This window comes from Thermobia domestica, chromosome 5 (assembly GCF_964235325.1).
Source record: "Thermobia domestica chromosome 5, izTheDome1.hap1.1, whole genome shotgun sequence".
Taxonomy (NCBI): domain Eukaryota; kingdom Metazoa; phylum Arthropoda; class Insecta; order Zygentoma; family Lepismatidae; genus Thermobia; species Thermobia domestica.
Window position 1 is genome coordinate 195,313,754 of NC_137458.1, and position 18,722 is coordinate 195,332,475.

An 18,722-nucleotide genomic window follows, 5' to 3' on the forward strand; every position below is an offset into this window, starting at 1 on the left:
GTGGAAAGTGATACGATACGGAGGACTGTGTCAAGAATAAAAATTAAAAAGGAAGGCCCATATAATAAGCATGCGAGAAACAGTGAAGTTAATGCAAGGCTTATTCGTTACGGTTAGCTGACATTAAACAACTTTCGACATTTTCAGGTGACATGATAAAAGAAAGTGCAAGTGCATTTTTAGAAAATTTTGGTAGAGAAATGTCAATCGCTGGAGTGTCGCAAAGTGAATATCTACCAATTATGCCGCTCATTCGTAAGGATAGTGCGTTGAAATGGTATGATTTGCACGGTAAGAAGTGTCAAACATTCCAAGAGTTTGTGATAAGAGTTTCAGAATGTATGTGAAAGTTACGCGCCTGCAAAATTTGCGTTCTATTCCGTTCGATCCAAAGCGTTACAATAGTGTTGTTGATCTTGTGACAAAGCGTTTTAGCCAAAACTAAGCTTTCAAAGAACACGAAAATTCCCATAACGTTGTCACACATCATCACCCTCCTGCTCAAGTGGTACCAATTAGCTATGATGGGTTCTATGTTTGATAATATTAGCCAGTTCTTTGCGACCAGTTCTTGTTAAATATTTATCTTTTTATTTTTCAATTAATTCCAACGAAAGTGATAAGTCTTTTACAAGTTGAAGTTTATTCAGTATTTGATGTGTTTTCTCATTTTATTTATATTATGTTGCAATATTTAAGTGTATGTGTTAAATATTCATTTCTACAATTATTAATCTAGTGAATTTGCATTTAGAGTATTATTATTATGATTTTAACAAACAAGTAAAATATATATATATATATATATATAATACACATTTATTCGTATATCATATAATTCAGGACTGAATAAACATTTTATATTAGTGAGTGCAGTGTTAACTCTAGTGCTTGCGCAGACTATGACTTAGCCAGTGTATACTTCAATAACTTACAGTGTGTCCCCACCATACGGAAGTATAAACGATAAATGTTGCCAGGGTTCTTAAGGTAAACGTATCTCATCAGAACTTTACCTATCGGCTGTTCGGGAGCCATATGTAATAAACTTATTTGTGCATTATTTTTGGTGGGCCCTGCTCAGACAATTACGCCTTTTATTTTAAAGGCTGCTACTTTTCCATTCACAGTGTAACTAGTCGTTGTAGACACGGCGCACAACAACTCTGCACTTGAGTGACGTCATGCTGTTCGCGATTTGGCTCCCATCTGACCGTGATTTAGGAGGCAGAAAAGTGAACTTATCAGCGTTGCCAACTGAAATAAATATTCGCCATGAATCTAGAAATGTGAGGTATTATTCATAACTTGTACGTTGTACCTTTTCATCTATGTATATCTAGATCATTACTATTAATAATAGACGTTGCATTCCACAAATAAAAATGAAATGTCAAATATTTTTCATCTATGGGTATGCGTACATAAAGGAAACACTCACCTACATTTCTTCTATTCCGGATAAGTCACCGTCAGTATTCTCTTTTGAATCACTGTTGCTATCACTATGGACACCACCGAGACTGATAACGACCCTCTCAGAAATTTCATCCATAATTACTTCTGCTTCCCAATACTGAGTTTCAATTTGCTTCACGTGATTACAAATTCATTCATTCATTCATTGTTTATTCATCCATGTCGTACATTATTGGTCAGAGACCAGTACATAGGACTTGTCAAATAATAATAAGACATTTCAATATAATTGATTTACATTATTTTACAAACTATCACCCAAGTATTCATTAATATGATAATACATTTTGTTACACAAAAAATTAAATAGTTCATTTTTGAAATTTCGTATGTTTTTGATATTCTTCAAATAACTTGGGAGCTTATTAAACAACTTAGCGGACATAGGAAGAACACTTCTTTTGGTGCACGCATAGTTTTGGTATGCTGTGAATATGTTATTCTTTTGTCGTGTGTTGTATGAATGTACATCGTCAACATGAAGAAAACTACTTTCATTTCTCTTTACATATATGATACTTTTGTATATGTACAGACAAGGCACAGTTAAAATTTTATTTGACTGAAAGACCCTTTTGCATGAGGACCTTGGTGATAGATTAAAAATAGATCTTATTGCCTTTTTCTGTAGACGAAAAGTAGTAACACTGGAATAGGAGGCTCCCCAGAAAATTATTCCGTAATTTAACAATGATTGAAACTTACCATAGTACAATAACAGCAAAGTTTCTTTTGACACTGAACCACGTAGTCTATAAATGACAAAACAGATACGACTTAATTTGCTGTTTAGCTCAGTAATATGTGCATCCCATGTAAGCCTATTGCTTATTGTTACACCTAAAAATTTAGTGGATTTTGAATAGTCTACATCAGTTGAATTTATCACAATGGGTGGTACTGTTCGAGGTGTACATGAATAATGAAAATTTAGTGCTTTTGTTTTCTTTGCATTTATCAGCAGTTGATTCTGAGATGTCCATTTTATCAAACGCTCCACAGTTTGTTTTAATTTACTTTCTAGTTCAAGTGTATTGTCCGCTGTTACTATGACATTTACATCGTCAGCATATAGTACAATATGTTGGGGATACATATATTGAACAAGATCATTTATGTAAAATAAAAAAAGAATTGGCCCAAGAATTGAGCCTTGAGGTACACCAGCAGAGATAGTAGCAGTTGTGGATGAAAATGTGACTTGTTTATTGTTAATTATTTTTTGTATTTTTACTACTTGTTTTCTGTTTGTCAGGTACGAGCGAAACCATTCATGTACTACACCCCTAATACCATATTTCTGGAGTTTTGCCAGTAGAAGAGAATGTTGAACACTGTCGAATGCCTTGGAGAAATCAACAAATAAACCTACTGCATATTTTCCCTTATCAAGTACTGTAGAAACCTCTTTAATAAAGTTAAACAACGCTGTATCAATTGATTTGTTTTTTTGGAATCCATGTTGAGAAGACGAGATTAGGTTATGGCAGGATATAAAATTTCTCAAGCGCGATAACATTAGTGATTCAAAAATCTTCGAGAAAACAGACAAAATAGAAACAGGCCTATAGTTTTGAACATCATAAGTATTTCCTTTTTTGTGCAAAGGTATAACTTTTGCAGTCTTCAATCTGTCGGGGAAAACGCCTGATTCAAATGATACATTTACAAGAAAGCATAGTTGTTTCACTATTAAATGCGCACTCTTTTTTATAATTAGGGATGGGACTTCATCTATACCTGCAGAACGGGTACTAGAAAGCCTTTTGATACAGTCCAACAATTCTTCTTCAGTTACCGGAGTTACATACATACTATGTTTGTTGCATGGAATATTTGACTCTACAGCGAGATCCAACTTTCCAGGTGGTAAATTAGTATTAAGAAAATACTGATTAAAGACTTCAGTAATGGCAGCAGGATCAGCAAAAGAATTATTTCTATAATTAACTTGTGATATTTCGCGCATTGGAACAGTCTTTGATGAATTGTTTATTACGTTCCACGCACCTTTCATTTTGTTTTTATATCCGTGTATTATAGTGCCATTGTGGATTCTTTTGGCTGTTCGAATAACATTCTGATATATTCTTTTGTATGTTTTTATATGGGAAATAACTTTAGCTGGTAAATTAACACAGGTTTTCTTAAGTTTATTCGAAACTGATATCCATTCGTTCTTCCCGATTTGCCCGAACCTAATTTGAACACAACTAATTTTGAAAGTTGTGTTTCGTGACGCAACCCATCCTTTCACCAAAGATTCAATTTTTTCAATTGGATTCAGTTCCGGGTGGAAGGGGGTAAACGAAGCACAGAGTGTCCATGGCGTTTGAAAATTTCGTCAATTGCAAACTTTTTAAATCTAGATTTATGTGATTGGATTAAATTATACAGTTCCGGCTTCAGCATATTACAATCAAAAGAAATGTTTTTTCTCTGTCAGCCACTGCATCATTTGTTGCTTAGTCGAACCAGGGGTAGGTGCTTTTTCCAAAATAACGTTATGATAGGATGTATTATCACAAACCACGACAGAATTGTGAGGGAGATTTGGTATGAATGTATCTGTAATCCACTTTTCATAATTCTCTTGGTTCATTTGGTTGTGGTAGTCACCTGTAGACTGACTTGCTTTTCACATTAATAAGTCATTGGGTACAAACCCATTTTTCCCTCCTGCATGAATCATAATTAACCTCTGACCCCGAGAGACTGATGCTAATAGACAGTGAGAGCTGTCGTCGGTCCAAGATTTGTTTGAAACGTGAGATGATAATATGTGTGATTCGTCTACATAAACTATATTTCGCGCTTGGTTTCGATATTCCTTTATACGTCTCAAGTAGGAAATTCTTTTTTCTCGAATTTCTTGAAACTCGACAAGTACGGTTCTGTTAGTTTTAGTCTTTCTCCACCGAAACGCAAGATCTTTTAGATTTTCTCTAAGGCTTGTGCACTCACCCTGAAAACCTATTGATTCTGAAAGCTTTTCCCTCAGTGTCGAAACATAGGAACTCTGTGTTCCGTTTTATAAAAGTTGTAAATTGTTCTCCGAATAACATCACAGTCAAGTTCATCTACCCCAACCACAGGTTTCTGACCACGCCGGATTTTATTCGGAGTTTCAAAACAAGTTTTCTTAGCTTCAACTGTCTGCCCTTCTTTTTTAATTTTTTTGATCGCCCGTAACGATACCCCTACAGCCTTCGCTGTTCTTTCTAAAGCTTTTCCAACAGGAAGTGTGAAGGTACCTTCTCAAGCTTCCATCTCCATAAATTTCATAACATTCCAAATCTCTCTAGCCTGTGAATGGATCTTTTAGTGCTTCACTTTGGAGTTTGTAACATTCATAGTCACGTTAATTCACTACAACACACACCGAGACACCTACAAACTATTACACTATCCTACCCACACTACACTGGACCGGAATACGACAATAACACACTCGTAACAACAAATACCTTATTTTCAACCTACCAGCACACTACACGAAACCTAGCCAAAGAACATACCTCGACAAGCATCAGAAATATCTTATTTCGAGAGGTAAGATGGCCATGTCTCTTGTTGTAGACCCTAAGCGAATGGAATGCTACGATTGCCAAAATGTACCATGTGTTCTGTTGACCAACAGATGTGTGGGAGGCTTACTTTTTTTTTGTAACCCAAAGGTCAAAATAAGAAGGGTGAAAGAATGTTTTCCACTCAGTATTACTTAGCATTGTTATAGTGGTGTACAAAAAACTGAATTTTTGTGTTTTGTAGAACTAAAATACTGTGTGCATCTATTCTTTTGTGTGTTAATATCTGGGATTGTGTGGATATATTTGTATGAGTTCTTTACCCTTTTTTTTTTATGCCGGCACGTTCAGGTGTTTGATACATTCAGTTATTCTTAATTTTAATAATTGATTTCAAATTATCTTATACTTTGGTTAATTAACGCTATGATATGGAAGATAAAAGATATTTTTTAAAAAATTCGGGAGCAGTACTACGATCAGAAGCCTTAAGTAGGGAAATGATATACAATGTCAAAGCTTACTTTGAGAAAGAAAGAGCAAACGATGGTCTATTGTTATCAATTGTACCAATTGCAAAAATAGTGGAGAGGATGTATGGTGCTTTGCAAAGAGGCAAACATTCAGTAATAAACAAACTTTTTTTTTTTTTTTTTTTTAAATAAACGATTTAGGATCTACTACTGAGAAGTTTGGATAATCGCGGTTGGCAACATATCTTGCGCATGCGTAGTATCAACCATTTCCTCTCATTTTCATCTCACTCGCTCGGGAAGTAACGGTTTCAAAGTGCAAAGTTAGCTTGCGCCGTGTCAACGTTCTTGCAACTGATATATCAGCAACGAGGCAGACGAAGCAGCCGACGGCCTTGGTCATCGACAACAGCCAGTCACAGTCTTACCTGTGCTTACGTCACTTTGGTAGGTGGGACTCACGTGAGCAGCGGGGACAAAGCGGAAGCTGCGTGACGTAGCCGGCATTCGGCGCCAAGACTCCTAAAAACGGCCAACACTTTACAATAGCTGCTCAAAAAAACTCATAGAAAAGTTAACAAACGTGAATCCGGTGTAAATTTTACGTATCTTGTGCATCTACACATTTTAATAATTTTAATTTAATTTCCTTGTCATTAAAGGTAATGTAAGTATAAAATTATTCAAAATAGAGCACTATTCTATTCATTATACGGTGTCAGATTGATTGTGTATTGCAGCCTCATGTTATTCCATAATGTTGCGCATGGTGCAGAATATTAATGCCAGCGAATTATTGTTTTGTGTTCTTTTTCAGTCGAAACGATGCTGTTCACAAGTCTAAGACTGTTGTTTGAATTTTTGCCTACGTGTGGTTAGCGGTGACAGAAGCTATTACTCTAGTGATAACTTGTTTCGTCGTTAACGCTCGGGTGAAATATTCGATCAATGACTACCTAATGTAATGCTTACTCTACTTGGATCTTCATCCTATAAGGTACACATCACAAATGTTAACCTAGGAGGTTGAAACTTGAAACATATGTATACCTTCATGAAATTTTTCAGGTTGATGCAAGGGGGAAAATTTTTCTATTTGTGCGATTTTTGACCAATTTTAAGATGGATCGTTCTTTTGCCCAATGTCAGATTTTGGAGGATTATCATGTTGTAGGTGGTCGAGACTTAATGCATATATGTTTTGTGATGGGTTTAGTGCTTGGTCATGTTTTGGTCTATCTGTGCGCATACTTTCAAAGATACGGGTTTACTCATTTCTACTTAGGTATCACACTCATTCATTTCAAAATCTGCCAAAACAGAAGTTTAGACTACCTGAGTGATCTGAAATGTAGTGCATACATGAATTTTAAGGGATGAAAAATTATGAGTGTGGGGGTCATAAAAAGGGTGTGTCGCCGAACCAGCTTATCATACAACTGACTTCCATTAAATTATTTAATCACTTAACACAGCATTAAAATGAACAAAAACGTTAAGTTCAAAACAGCAGTAAGAAAATTTCTATTAAATAGTGCGTTTTAATCTGTCAAGAAGTTTCTTGATGAAGAACACAAAACAGTTGTCCTGAAACAAATATTGCGATTACTTGTTCTACACAGTATCATTAATGTAAATACACTCGTGTATGTACTTTTGTATACTGTAATCTGTTAATGATGTGTATTTACTAATCAGTTCCATGGTTTATGTTCTATACCAAAATCAGTTCGCACATGTATTTGCTACACGAGAAGCAATAAATACAATATGATAACCGTACTTCAGAATTGAGTGTCTAGGATTTTGAGAACTTCTTCTGTGTACTGGTATATATATATATATATATATATATATATATATATATATATATAATATGCATTCGTAATACATGTTTGTTGCAGTCTGACGACTTACCTGCTCACGAAAAGTTGGATTTCTGGTTGATTTTTCCATGTTCTTCCTTCATGCTTGGCACAATGGCTCATCGAGATACATTTGCTGACTTACTTTCCGGCGGAGAGTTAACGTTTCGTACTTCAGTTCAACTTGAAGAATTAACATGTGACTTCTCTCAGGTGAATTTTATTTATGTAATTTAATTTACAACATAATCATAGTCTAAATAAACCTAACCCAGTATACCATTGACCCATATATGAATAAATCATTGGCTACATGTTTCTAGAGTGAAATGCTTCTCTCCCTGAGGCCCTAAAGTATGCACACGAGCACATTTTCAATTTCGTACATTATTAATGAAAATCAACGGAGATTTTTTTTTTTTTTTTTTTTTCTGGCGAATGTGAAGCACAGTTCTCTGTAGCATACTATCACATGTTCCATTTATCCATAACTTTTAAAGCTTCTCACAGTTTTCATCATCTCCTCTCTCTCTCTTTTACTGTATTCATCCTGATAAATACAATTGTAAGATAGCAATGACAATTTTTTCACATTTGCCATGCGTAGAATAAATAATGAAATGGAAAAGTGAATACGTTAGAATGTTACCAAACCTTTCATCAAATGGCCGATAATGTATCACTTGTACTACTACTCAGTGCGGCATTTAGGAAACTAGACTTCTTTAGTGCAAAGTTAGTTTTGGCACGAAAGTTCTTCGTAGTGGTTGAATCTTGAGTGTAGCCTTGGAAACTCGTGCACACGTTTCCAGCTTTGCCGCTTGCCACTGTAGCGTGTGACGTGGTAAAAGTATAGATTGGTGTTGTGATACCTCGTCCCCGTTTGAATAATGGAACAGAGAGTATGTATTAAATTTTTGGCGCGCTTATGGAAAACTCAACGAAAACATTTGAAGGGTTGAAGAAGTTTTATGCAGACAGAACCTGGAGCCTTCCATAAAAAGGAAGACCGTCCTGAGACCTTTCTCTCTGCCATTGTTTTGAATGATATACGAGGTTCAGTGCTGGTAGCGATTCTGTGAAAGATTGCGATCACTCAATTTTAAGCAGATCTGTCAGAATAACTGAAGTGAAGTTCGAGACATCATTTCGAATGACCAAAATACAAGTTTCGAGTAATACCTGACCTCGTGGGAATTAACAAGGAGACTGTTCACCAAATAACAACAGGAAATTTAGAGAAACGAAAACTGTGTGTACGTTTGGTGCCCCATTCATTAACGATTCAGCACACAAGGCAGTGATTATTAGTGAGTTTTTGGGATTAAAAAAAAATACTGTGTTACCACACGCCATATACTTGCCAGACCTGTACCGTCTGATTACTTTCTTTTCTCAAAATTAAAAACACTACGGGAAGTTTTCCTTTTCTGGTGATTCCGACCATCCAAAAATAACGACGATCTTGATCATCATTATAATCCAGGACCTTCAGAAGTCATTCCATTATTTATTGGATCGAGCAAAGCTGTATTAAACAATATTTTGAATAAACCGAGGTAAGTTGATTCCACTTGTTATTCGTTTATTTTTATAAACTCAGTCTTTTTTCCTAATTGCCGCATTGCGTACGAAAATGTACAAAAGATGTACCAAATAAAATATTTATTTCTGTAGGACAGAAGTATCAACCTTGATCATATATTGGGAAATGGTAGCTATGCGTTTTAAAAGTTGTGCCACTATATAAGTATTTGTTAATGGTATTACGGTTATTGTGACAATAAGTGTACTTCTGTTTAGTTACATTGTCTAAAATATTCGTATTAACGTATTGACTATTACTAGTATTATATCTTTTTAAAGGTACTTGCCAAAATATGTTTCTTATGCCACTTCACTCTTGTCGAGCAAGTTGATGAAACTGCATCAATGTATAGCCATTCTCTGCAGGGTCATCACGTCTGCCTTCTTATTAAAGGTCTGGTAAGTGAAAAGGTTAACTGAATACTTATTAAAAGTTAATAAATAATATTTGTAAACAGTCTCTTTTAGAATTTTTTTTTTTTAAAAAAAAAGAAAATCATTGGAAATAACATAATGTTAATATTTGGTGCTCATTTTTAGTTCGAAATATACTGATAGTAATATGACATAGGTGACGAGATTAAAGGTTAGTTCGGTGCTTATTAACTATATATTAAACATAATATTTATTAACTGTCTTCTTTACAAACACTGCTTTTCTGAGAAAAGAATACAAGATATAACATTCCGTTAATTTACAAGTTCAATCCATGATTCCGAATGTATAAGAAAATCTTACAACACTGGCAGGATGTAACTTACCAGGCTTGCGAATTTTTTTTTTTTTTTTTTTTTTTGCGATGTATCTATTTATTTATCTATATCTATATCTATCTCTCTCTCTCTCTCTCTCTCTCTCTATATATATATATATATATATATATATATATATATATATATATATAATATAAAATATAGGGGTTGGACAAAAGAATCTAAAACGTTTGCAAAAATGTGAAAATCATATCTAGTATGGTGTGGGCCTCCATTTGCGTCCAAAACAGCTTGGATCCGACGTGGAATGGACGTATACAGCTCCTGAATCGCGGTGTGTGGAATTTTGTACCATTGTTCCTCCAAAACATGCTCCAGTTCCTTAAGGGATGCTGGTGGAGGTAATAAGACCGAACACGCCTTTCTAGCTCGGACCACAATGATGTTCAGATCTGGTGATTGTGGGACCCAGGGGAGATGTGATAGCTCCTGGTCATGCTCCTCAAACCATGATTTCACCGTTTTTGCAGCGTGACAGGGTGCCAAATCATTTTGGTAGATACCATCACCATCAGGAAACAATATTTGGGCCATGGGTAGAACCTGGTCCCCCAAAATGGCCTCAAACGCCTTATTATTCATCATTCCACGCAGGGCTACGATGGGACCTGCGGAAAACCACGATATCACTGCCCATACTGTAATAGAACCACCACCATGCTTTACAGTTGGGAGCAGACAGTCTGTATCATAGGCCTGCGACGGTGTTCTCCATACGTAAACACGACCGGTTGTTGGAAACAAGGTGAAGGTCGATTCATCGGACCACATAACGTGTTTCCACTGCTCATGAGTCCACGCCTTGTGTTCCTTGCACCACTGGATACGCCTCTTCGCATTTACTGCTGTAACCAGGGGTTTGGCGATAGCGGCCCTGCCATGAATTTTCATTTTATGAAGTTTCCGTCGCATTGTTTTCGATTAAATCGGGTTCTGTAGGTCGGAATTGAGTTCAGACCTAATTTTCATTGCAGTGGTCTTTTTAGCTGCTACAATCCGTTTTAATGCCCTCCGGTCCCTGTCTGACAGGATTGTCTTTCGACCACTGTTGTGCTTTGCAGACGTCGTTTGCCCATGAATTATGTATGCCCTCGTGACATTGGACACAGTGCCTTTCGATACTCCCACACTGTTGCCACTGAAGCTCCAACCAGACGGACACCAAGGATCGTGCCTCTTTGGAAGTCTGTCAGGTCGCTCATTTTACCGCACCACTTTCACACCACGACACTCACAGGTGAACTGGTTACTGCTGACGGAAGAGGAAAGTCCATATGACACATTGAAAACAAAAAAACGATCGGCAACCGCAACACGTGTTGTACAGTGAAGGGCCAAACTTACGTGTCCTGTATGAAGTGTTTTTAGATTTTTTTTTGTCTAACCCCTGTATATTAGGGCGGCTCAAAAAAATCGAAGTCTCATACATCTTTTTGCGGTAGTGCGGAAAAGTTGTGAACTCTCACCATTAAAAGCTGTGCAAAATTATACAGCTCTGGATTGATATTTTCTGTCGCCTCAATAGGCCCAAAATTCCCCAAATTGGACTAAAAATTCTTAAAATACAAAAATCAATAACTAATCAGAAAGTCAGTTGATCAGTTTGCGGTAGTGCTTAAATGTTACTTATAGTGCTTGAAAGTTCCTATTTTTTAACAATAACACCTGCACAAAATTTTGGAATTATAAGTTAATATCTTCTGTCGCTTCAACGGCCCCGAATTTCGGAAATTGAAGGCAAATTTTCAAATAAATACATGCTACACTTACCTCATTTTAATGGAAGAGGAAAAATTCGAATTATGTTAGATGTTTTTGCGGTAGAGAGGAAAAGTGGTGAACTCCCATCATTAAAAAGTGTGCAAAGACTTACAGCTCTGAACTGAGATCTTCTGTCGACTCATTAGGCCGAAATTTCGAAAGTAGGACTAAAAATACTTAAAATACATAAAATAGTGATCAGAAATTTCGTTGATCGATTTGCGATATTGCTTAAAAGTTATTTTTTAAACAAGAACAACTGTACAATATTTTACAATTATAGGTTAGTAGCTTATGCCTCCTCAAAGGCACCAAATAATGAAATTGAAAGCAAATTTTTGAATAAATACACGTTGCACTTACTTCATTTTAATGAGAGTAGAAACTTTACTCAATCTTTCAAGTACACATACTATAAAAGCATTATTGTTTGTAATCTTTTTTGGACTCAGATTTTGACATTCGTTTTCTTGATTCTAGTATTGCTTTCATAAGTTGATCCCTGTTCTGCGCTCCAACTGTTTTTCCACAGGCTTCATAGATTAGCTTCACAATCCTCTCAACTGCTTGCGCGTGTGAAGGAAATTTAATAAAGTCCCAGCCGTCCATTGGTACACCGTCCTTTGTCATCTTCAGAAGTTCATGATTTTTCATATATCTGAGAACTGAAAGTGATGTCAAATAACAAGCTTGCGAATCAATGAGATCTACATAGTCTGTAGCTTCAAAGTCAACAGCAGGAATAACAAATCCTCGAACACAATTTCCATCTTGGAGAGTTTCCCTTGCCTTGATAATCCGCCGAACTGCAAGAGTCCTAATATGGCATCTTTCATCAGTTAACATGGCCAAAAGCAAGTTTTCTGGAGCTGCAAAGTAAGCGTTGTGAGAAATTACTGGGTCGATTATGTCAAGATACTTCTTAGACAAGTACCGAGATGAGCTGATAAAATGCCACAGGTGTCTAGCACCGTCCTTTATGGACTGATGAATCTTAATACGGAACCATGAGGGTGCATAGACTCTTAAAATGAGGACAACCAAAGTCAGTAACTCATTTGATGGGTCTGATGTAGATACATACAATCTCAGTATTCGATTGGCAGTTGTTAGCCAACGGGACAAATTCAACATTCCCGGTGCACGCTTAGCAAGACCTGAAGAACAAACGCCAGAATTAATGGCGGTGCAAATGTCTAATAAGTATTTCTGATCACAGCTTAGGGTGGCAGGATCAATGTCTGGCAAATCGCATTCAATATTAGTAAAGGGAACAAGCGGAAGCTTTTCGCACTCTTTCATATTGCGTCCAATGTCTCCGTTGTAAGACGTGGGACCGGACGGCTTGCCGTCTATTGAATGAAATAGGTGTCGTAATGGCAACTCATTGAAATGTAATAAGCAGATAATCCACTGGATTGATCTCTGAAGTTTCAATTCAAGCATCCGAATTACACCATTAAATGCTCCTGTGTTCACTACCGTGCCGTCTTATCCGATAGTAATAAGGTTACTAAAATCATCCAATAACACATTTCTCACGTATTAGTATATACTGTTGGAAATGTCAAGACTAGATCCCCTTTGAGGTGTAACATGTCCCATGTACGTGGAACCAGTCTCCGATAAAATACTGTAATGCTCTTCTAAAATTGTTTTTTGGAACTGATTGCTCTCAAGTGGTTCAGTTAAAGTTCTGTCATGGCGTCCATCAAAATAAAGGCCCGATACAATGGGAAAATTTTCATTGATTTAAAGACTATTTCTTTGTTAATTCCCGATTTTTCCCTCCGTATTTTATCTCTATCTGTGACCAGGCTGGTGTCTGAATCCGATATTAAACCCAACTGTTGCATAACACTCGATGTAATAGCAGCCGTGGCACTATTGGACACACCATATCTTTGACTGACAAGAGCTGTATGATCCAGTTTTAAACACATTTGTCCACTCAATAAGGAATGCTGAAGGGATTTGCTTGCAAATGTGTAAGACGCGTCGTCCTTGGTGTCCTGCTGGTCTTCCTCCGTCTCCACTTCCATCATATCTTCTATTTAAGTTTCGTCTATATACTCTACTGAATAGCTTGAATAAGAAGCAGTAGACTCCTGTTTTACAACGTATAGTCTCCTCTTCCTTTCGGAAGCTGCTCGTGAAATGTCTCATCTTGACTCTAGTGTCTTCGAAAAAAACAGTCTCTAAAAAGTATTTCGAAGGAATTATTCTTTCAGAAAGAGCTATCTGTCTTGGAATCAATATCAGCGTGAATACTCTGAAAGAGCAGAAAATGTCTAAACATAATAGTTAACGTTTCGAAATCAAGCTGTATTAGTTATGTGTAACAATAGAGCCGTGCAGTTACATTCAGAGATGGCGTGGGTCAATGAAAACTTGATCCATGACCCACTGACCCACCACTAATCGTGATCCACCACCCACCATGAACCACTCTCGCCCATTTTGACCGACTAAAACCCATCGTCATCAACTCTGACCCATGATCACGCCCTTCTCTCCACTAAATGAAGAGTTTACACTTGTATTAAAGCAAAGCTATGAAATTATTACTAATCGAAGTTTGATTATCTACGGTCACTCGCCCAACCACCGTTCTGTGACAATACCGGTGGATCTGACATTTACGGTATAAAATAGTATGTCAGGGGCCAAATTACGATGAGTTTCTATTTAATTATCACATGTAATTGTTTCCTTGTCGAATTAGATACTTTTCAGTGGAAAATAGGATGAAATTTGAGACTCTCAAACCAAGGTAAAGTACAGTAGACCAACGTAAAGGGAGAATGTAAAATTTTCAACATAATTAAGCATACCGTACCAACTTAAAAACTTTCCGTGTAATTAAGCTTACAGTACAAATTGTATGTCAATTTTTCACACGACTTCATGGCTTGATTGCCTTGTGCTCTGAACGCTCTATATAATAAACACAAGCTTCAGCAAATATTACGATAGAAAGCAGTGGATATATAATGCGAAGTTTTATAGTTTTCATTTCTCAATAATTGCATCTCAGTTTGTTTCTCAACTAATGTCGATCGTTTTCGATTGTTCTTTTACAAATCAACCCACTACCAATTTCCCATACATGTGCCCCCCCCCCCCCACCCCCATCAAAGAGAATTTTAAAAAATGCCAGGACACTTTCTGTTGATTTTTAATAAATAGTTAATATACTGAATTTTTCGCAAAAATTCGGACGCCCACTCCCCCCCCCCCCTTCGGATATGTATTATAATGAAAGAGATCTGATAACATTCCAGTTGGGATTAGGTCCTAACTATATACCAATATACCAAAAGCCATTTCATTTAACTTTGCAATTTGGCGTGATGATCAGGTACACACGTACATTCAGTTTTTTATATAATAATTCATATATTACAAGTGATTCAAAAATACATTTTTCCAGTAGCCAGCTCCTCTAAGAACTCACAGGCTGTGTCTCGAAAGCCAAGTAGTAAATCCTATTCCTATTATTACAATTACAAATACCAATATCTAAAAGTACCTGAAAGTTTTGTTTTTTTCCCCACTTAGATACACCAGTACTCATCTCAGGTAAGTGAACAGAAACAAATGAAAACGGTAGAAAAATGGGGGCCTTGAAACGTACAAACGTAGACAAATTCACCAGTGTTGAGAAGATGCTGTCTACAATGCACTGAGTAGAGTGAGTCGGTGGGTCATGGTGGGTGGTGGGTCGCAGTGGGTTACATACTGTTGACCCACGACTTACTGTCCCACTCCATCTCTGGTTACATTATATAAAACTTACGCATAATAATTTACCTTTAAGTATTATTACATTATTATTATTATTTAAAATACGAGTATTATCGATATGAACTTTGGTTTCTTCTACCGACTTGGTAAAACTGTGTACATCAGTGGTATACACTATAAAATAGCTTTAATTTTAGTTTCCACGTGATATTCATATGCGAAGGTCGATTACTTGGGTGGTTTGAACGTTTCTCTCGGCACTAATCTTACGTGAGGTATGGGCATACAGCTTAACGTGGAATCGAAACCACATGAACCAATTCCGTGAATTATTTTTACCCACGAGACAAAATTTAGCATTGTGTTCTCTCGATAATATATCTTGAAAATGCAGTCTCATCTCGAAAATTATTTCTAATGGAAGACCTTGATCTCCTCTTGTATCTCGTCTCATCTCATCTCGTGAGCAACACTAACGCGAATCGCACGCGAGTTTTGTGCTACCTACATAGTTACGAGGCCGCTCTGTGTTGATATCCATCAAGTTATGTATGCCAATAATCGAGAGTGTCTTGATTGTATGTAGTATTTCAAAAGCTAGCGACAAGTGCTTGTGACATAATAGGCTTACTCACTTCGAACTTACTTGCATAAAACAGTCTGACATTAGTGTCTTTGTAGCAACTTATGACTTGTTAATTCAAACCCTAGGTACTTATGAATCCCATCTTTAGTTTTTCAAAATAGCTCAGAAATGGAAGAAATATATTATTATTTCTTTATGTGGTTTTCTAGAGCATACCAGATACTACCTAGTAAATTAATCAATGTTTTTGAGATAGGCTTCATTCTTGCTTAGTTCGTCATAGGCTTCATTCTTGCTTAGTTCGTCATCTAAGGCAATGAAATCATAATTGCTGACTTGAATTCAAGTCTAAAAGAATTGAAGACTTATTCTTTTAGAGTGTCGAATATATGGACAACTTAAACTATTTCACCAACTGGCATTTCCTAAGTACTAAATAATTACTAAGGACAAATTTTTGCTATTGCACCAAAATATGAAACTTGAGCACCGCAGCCTACAACCACAATATAAGTGCTGCTAAAATATGTTTTGTCAAGGATCAAATACTTAATATATATGTATTATTACGTGCGCACACAGCTCTTGTTTTCGCGCTCCCATAAGCATAAGTCTTATTCTTAAACAATGTTTTAGATAGAAATTAAAATTTTAAAGTTATATTTTGATGTAATGTCATCCTGCTAATCTCATAATGAAGAGCTTTATGAGGGTATATTTCAGTATCAGTGAGTGGCATGATTCTCGTACAGCATCAATTTTAGATTGACAAAGATTTTTTTTTTCTTCGGGCTTTCAGGAAATCACAATATTTAAATTGTGACAAATAGCAAATTAAGGTAGAAACTTATTATATACGGTGGTTTTTAGATTTCAGAAATAATTTTTCTAGATGTTATTTATAAAATGAAAACTAATATTTAGATACTAATTCATTCATTTGTGGGTCTTATATTACGATCTGTAATACATTTTGCTTCAGAGTATATCTGTTTTCTGTGATGTGTTCATTTGTGGTGGCCAATTCATTGTATTAGCAAGGAAAACACATTAAAGCCTAGAGGAAAGAAAGCGTGATAGTACTAATATAGACTACTGACCACCGTTTTTTAAAATGTATTTATATAAAGAAATGAGTTAGGAAATAAACTTGGAATCTTCCGAGACTTCGAAGCGTATAGTTATTTTGCTTGTTCAATTTAGTTGGTGCCATTAACATAACTCTTTCATTTTGTTCTATTATTATTTTCTTTCAGCCTGATCGGAGATTAAATATTGATGGGAAGAGCAACAGTGAAGAACTTCTTAATCAATTAATGGAAGAAATTTCCACTTTGTTGTTACCATACACAAAAGCAGAACAATGACATGTACTGTAATTTGATTAATATGTGTGAGATTTTATAAAATGAAAACAACAAAAAAAAATGTTTTCATTTAGTATGTGATCTGTCGTTCAAGTTTTGAGTAAAGAGGACCAGAAAATCGTAAAGTGCATTATGCAATCTGCTGTACATCAAAATATTTTCAATAGTCGTTAAAATGAAATCTCACATTCTTCAAGTATTCAGATTTAACCAGGTATTATCTTTAAAATTTTTCTACCGAATTACTATCGTAACGATATTACATTTGAGTTTTTCCTCTATTTTTGTTTCTAGTAATTTAGCTCGGAAATATACTTCCATTATTTATTAACATTTTGCAACAATGGAATCTTGAACTAATGGAACATAACTTTCCTCGTTCCTACAGAAATTCATGTATGTCAGAAAGAAGACTGCAAATAAGTGTGGGTCAGTCAGTGCAAGAACGAGTAATTGCAAATTCCTGTGCAAACAAAGTATGGATGGCAGTAAAATTTACTAGAGGTTTAAAACATAATTTGGTGAGTCTTGAATACCTCGTTCATTAGTGTTTGAGGAGGTTCGACAATGAGTTCACGTAAGTTGCTAGTCTTGCTTTATTTGGTTAATTACCAGTGCTATGTCTGCATCGTGACTGCCTTGCCTTCACTAAAACACTAATGAACATCATACAAAAGATTCATTAAACTCAAGATTCTCAAGATACTCAAGATTCTTTGCACATCTAATCATTAGCTATTGCACTGTGGTTACACACTGAGTTGTTAATTTCTTTATGGGACGTGGAAGTTGTAAAGGCAAAGAAGAAAATCGACTTTCTTCATGCGAGAAATTTCATTGTTGTCCAGCGCACACTAAGAATAGGCATTTATTTATAAACAAAACTATTAGAAATCTTATTTAAATTATTCGTTCTTCATAGGCGAAGTAAGACAATCTCAAGAAGTTTGAAGAAAAGCAGATTTATAAATGAGGCACGCAGGGGATACTTATGTTGCTTTTCATTTTATATACATGGGTATTTTGAATTAGCATATGATACTATTTACTCTTCTCATAGAATGCAATGTGAAAAGTCTCTTTGGTGATTGTCTTTGTACATACTCATTTTGAATATACTGTATAAAAAAACTGGATAAAGGGAATGTTATAAATATTGGTCATGCTAAATAAAATTTTTAAGACATGATATAGCATTTATGTTATTTTTGTGGAATTGTGAAATAAAAAATAAGTTCACAGAATATTCCAAGCATTTTTCTATGATAAAGAAAAAAATAATGTGTAAATAAATGCATTTGTCATAATTGAATAAATATCAGTAGTCCTTATATTTTGTATGTATTCATTATAAATTATGCATTAATGTCTCCTTTATCCTTTCTATTTCAAATTAAAGCAAAGAGATCAGTATTACGTTGAGAGCCAAACTATACGAAAGTTAGTGTGGTATAGTGCTTACCTGTTGTCCCAATGTATTATCGTCGAGACTTTCATTGTAATTCACCAAGTATTTTTCGTGGAGGATTAATACTGCAAAATGGAGTTTCTTCTCA

The 18,722-nt window shown here is 35.7% G+C and overlaps 1 protein-coding gene across 2 annotated transcripts in view; it reads left to right on the forward strand.

Moving 5' to 3' along the window:
- Positions 1-18,412, forward strand: part of g (adaptor-related protein complex 3, delta 1 subunit-like garnet) — an 895,910-nt gene extending 877,498 nt beyond the window's left edge. For both annotated transcript variants that reach the window (XM_081759537.1, XM_081759539.1), the window contains exons 24-26: positions 7,384-7,557; positions 9,211-9,330; positions 17,056-18,412. In XM_081759537.1, coding sequence (XP_081615663.1) covers positions 7,384-7,557; positions 9,211-9,330; positions 17,056-17,166 — 405 coding nt within the window. In that variant the 3' untranslated portion in view covers positions 17,167-18,412. The remainder of the gene's footprint in view (positions 1-7,383; positions 7,558-9,210; positions 9,331-17,055) is intronic.
- The last annotated feature ends 310 nt before the right edge of the window (positions 18,413-18,722 follow it).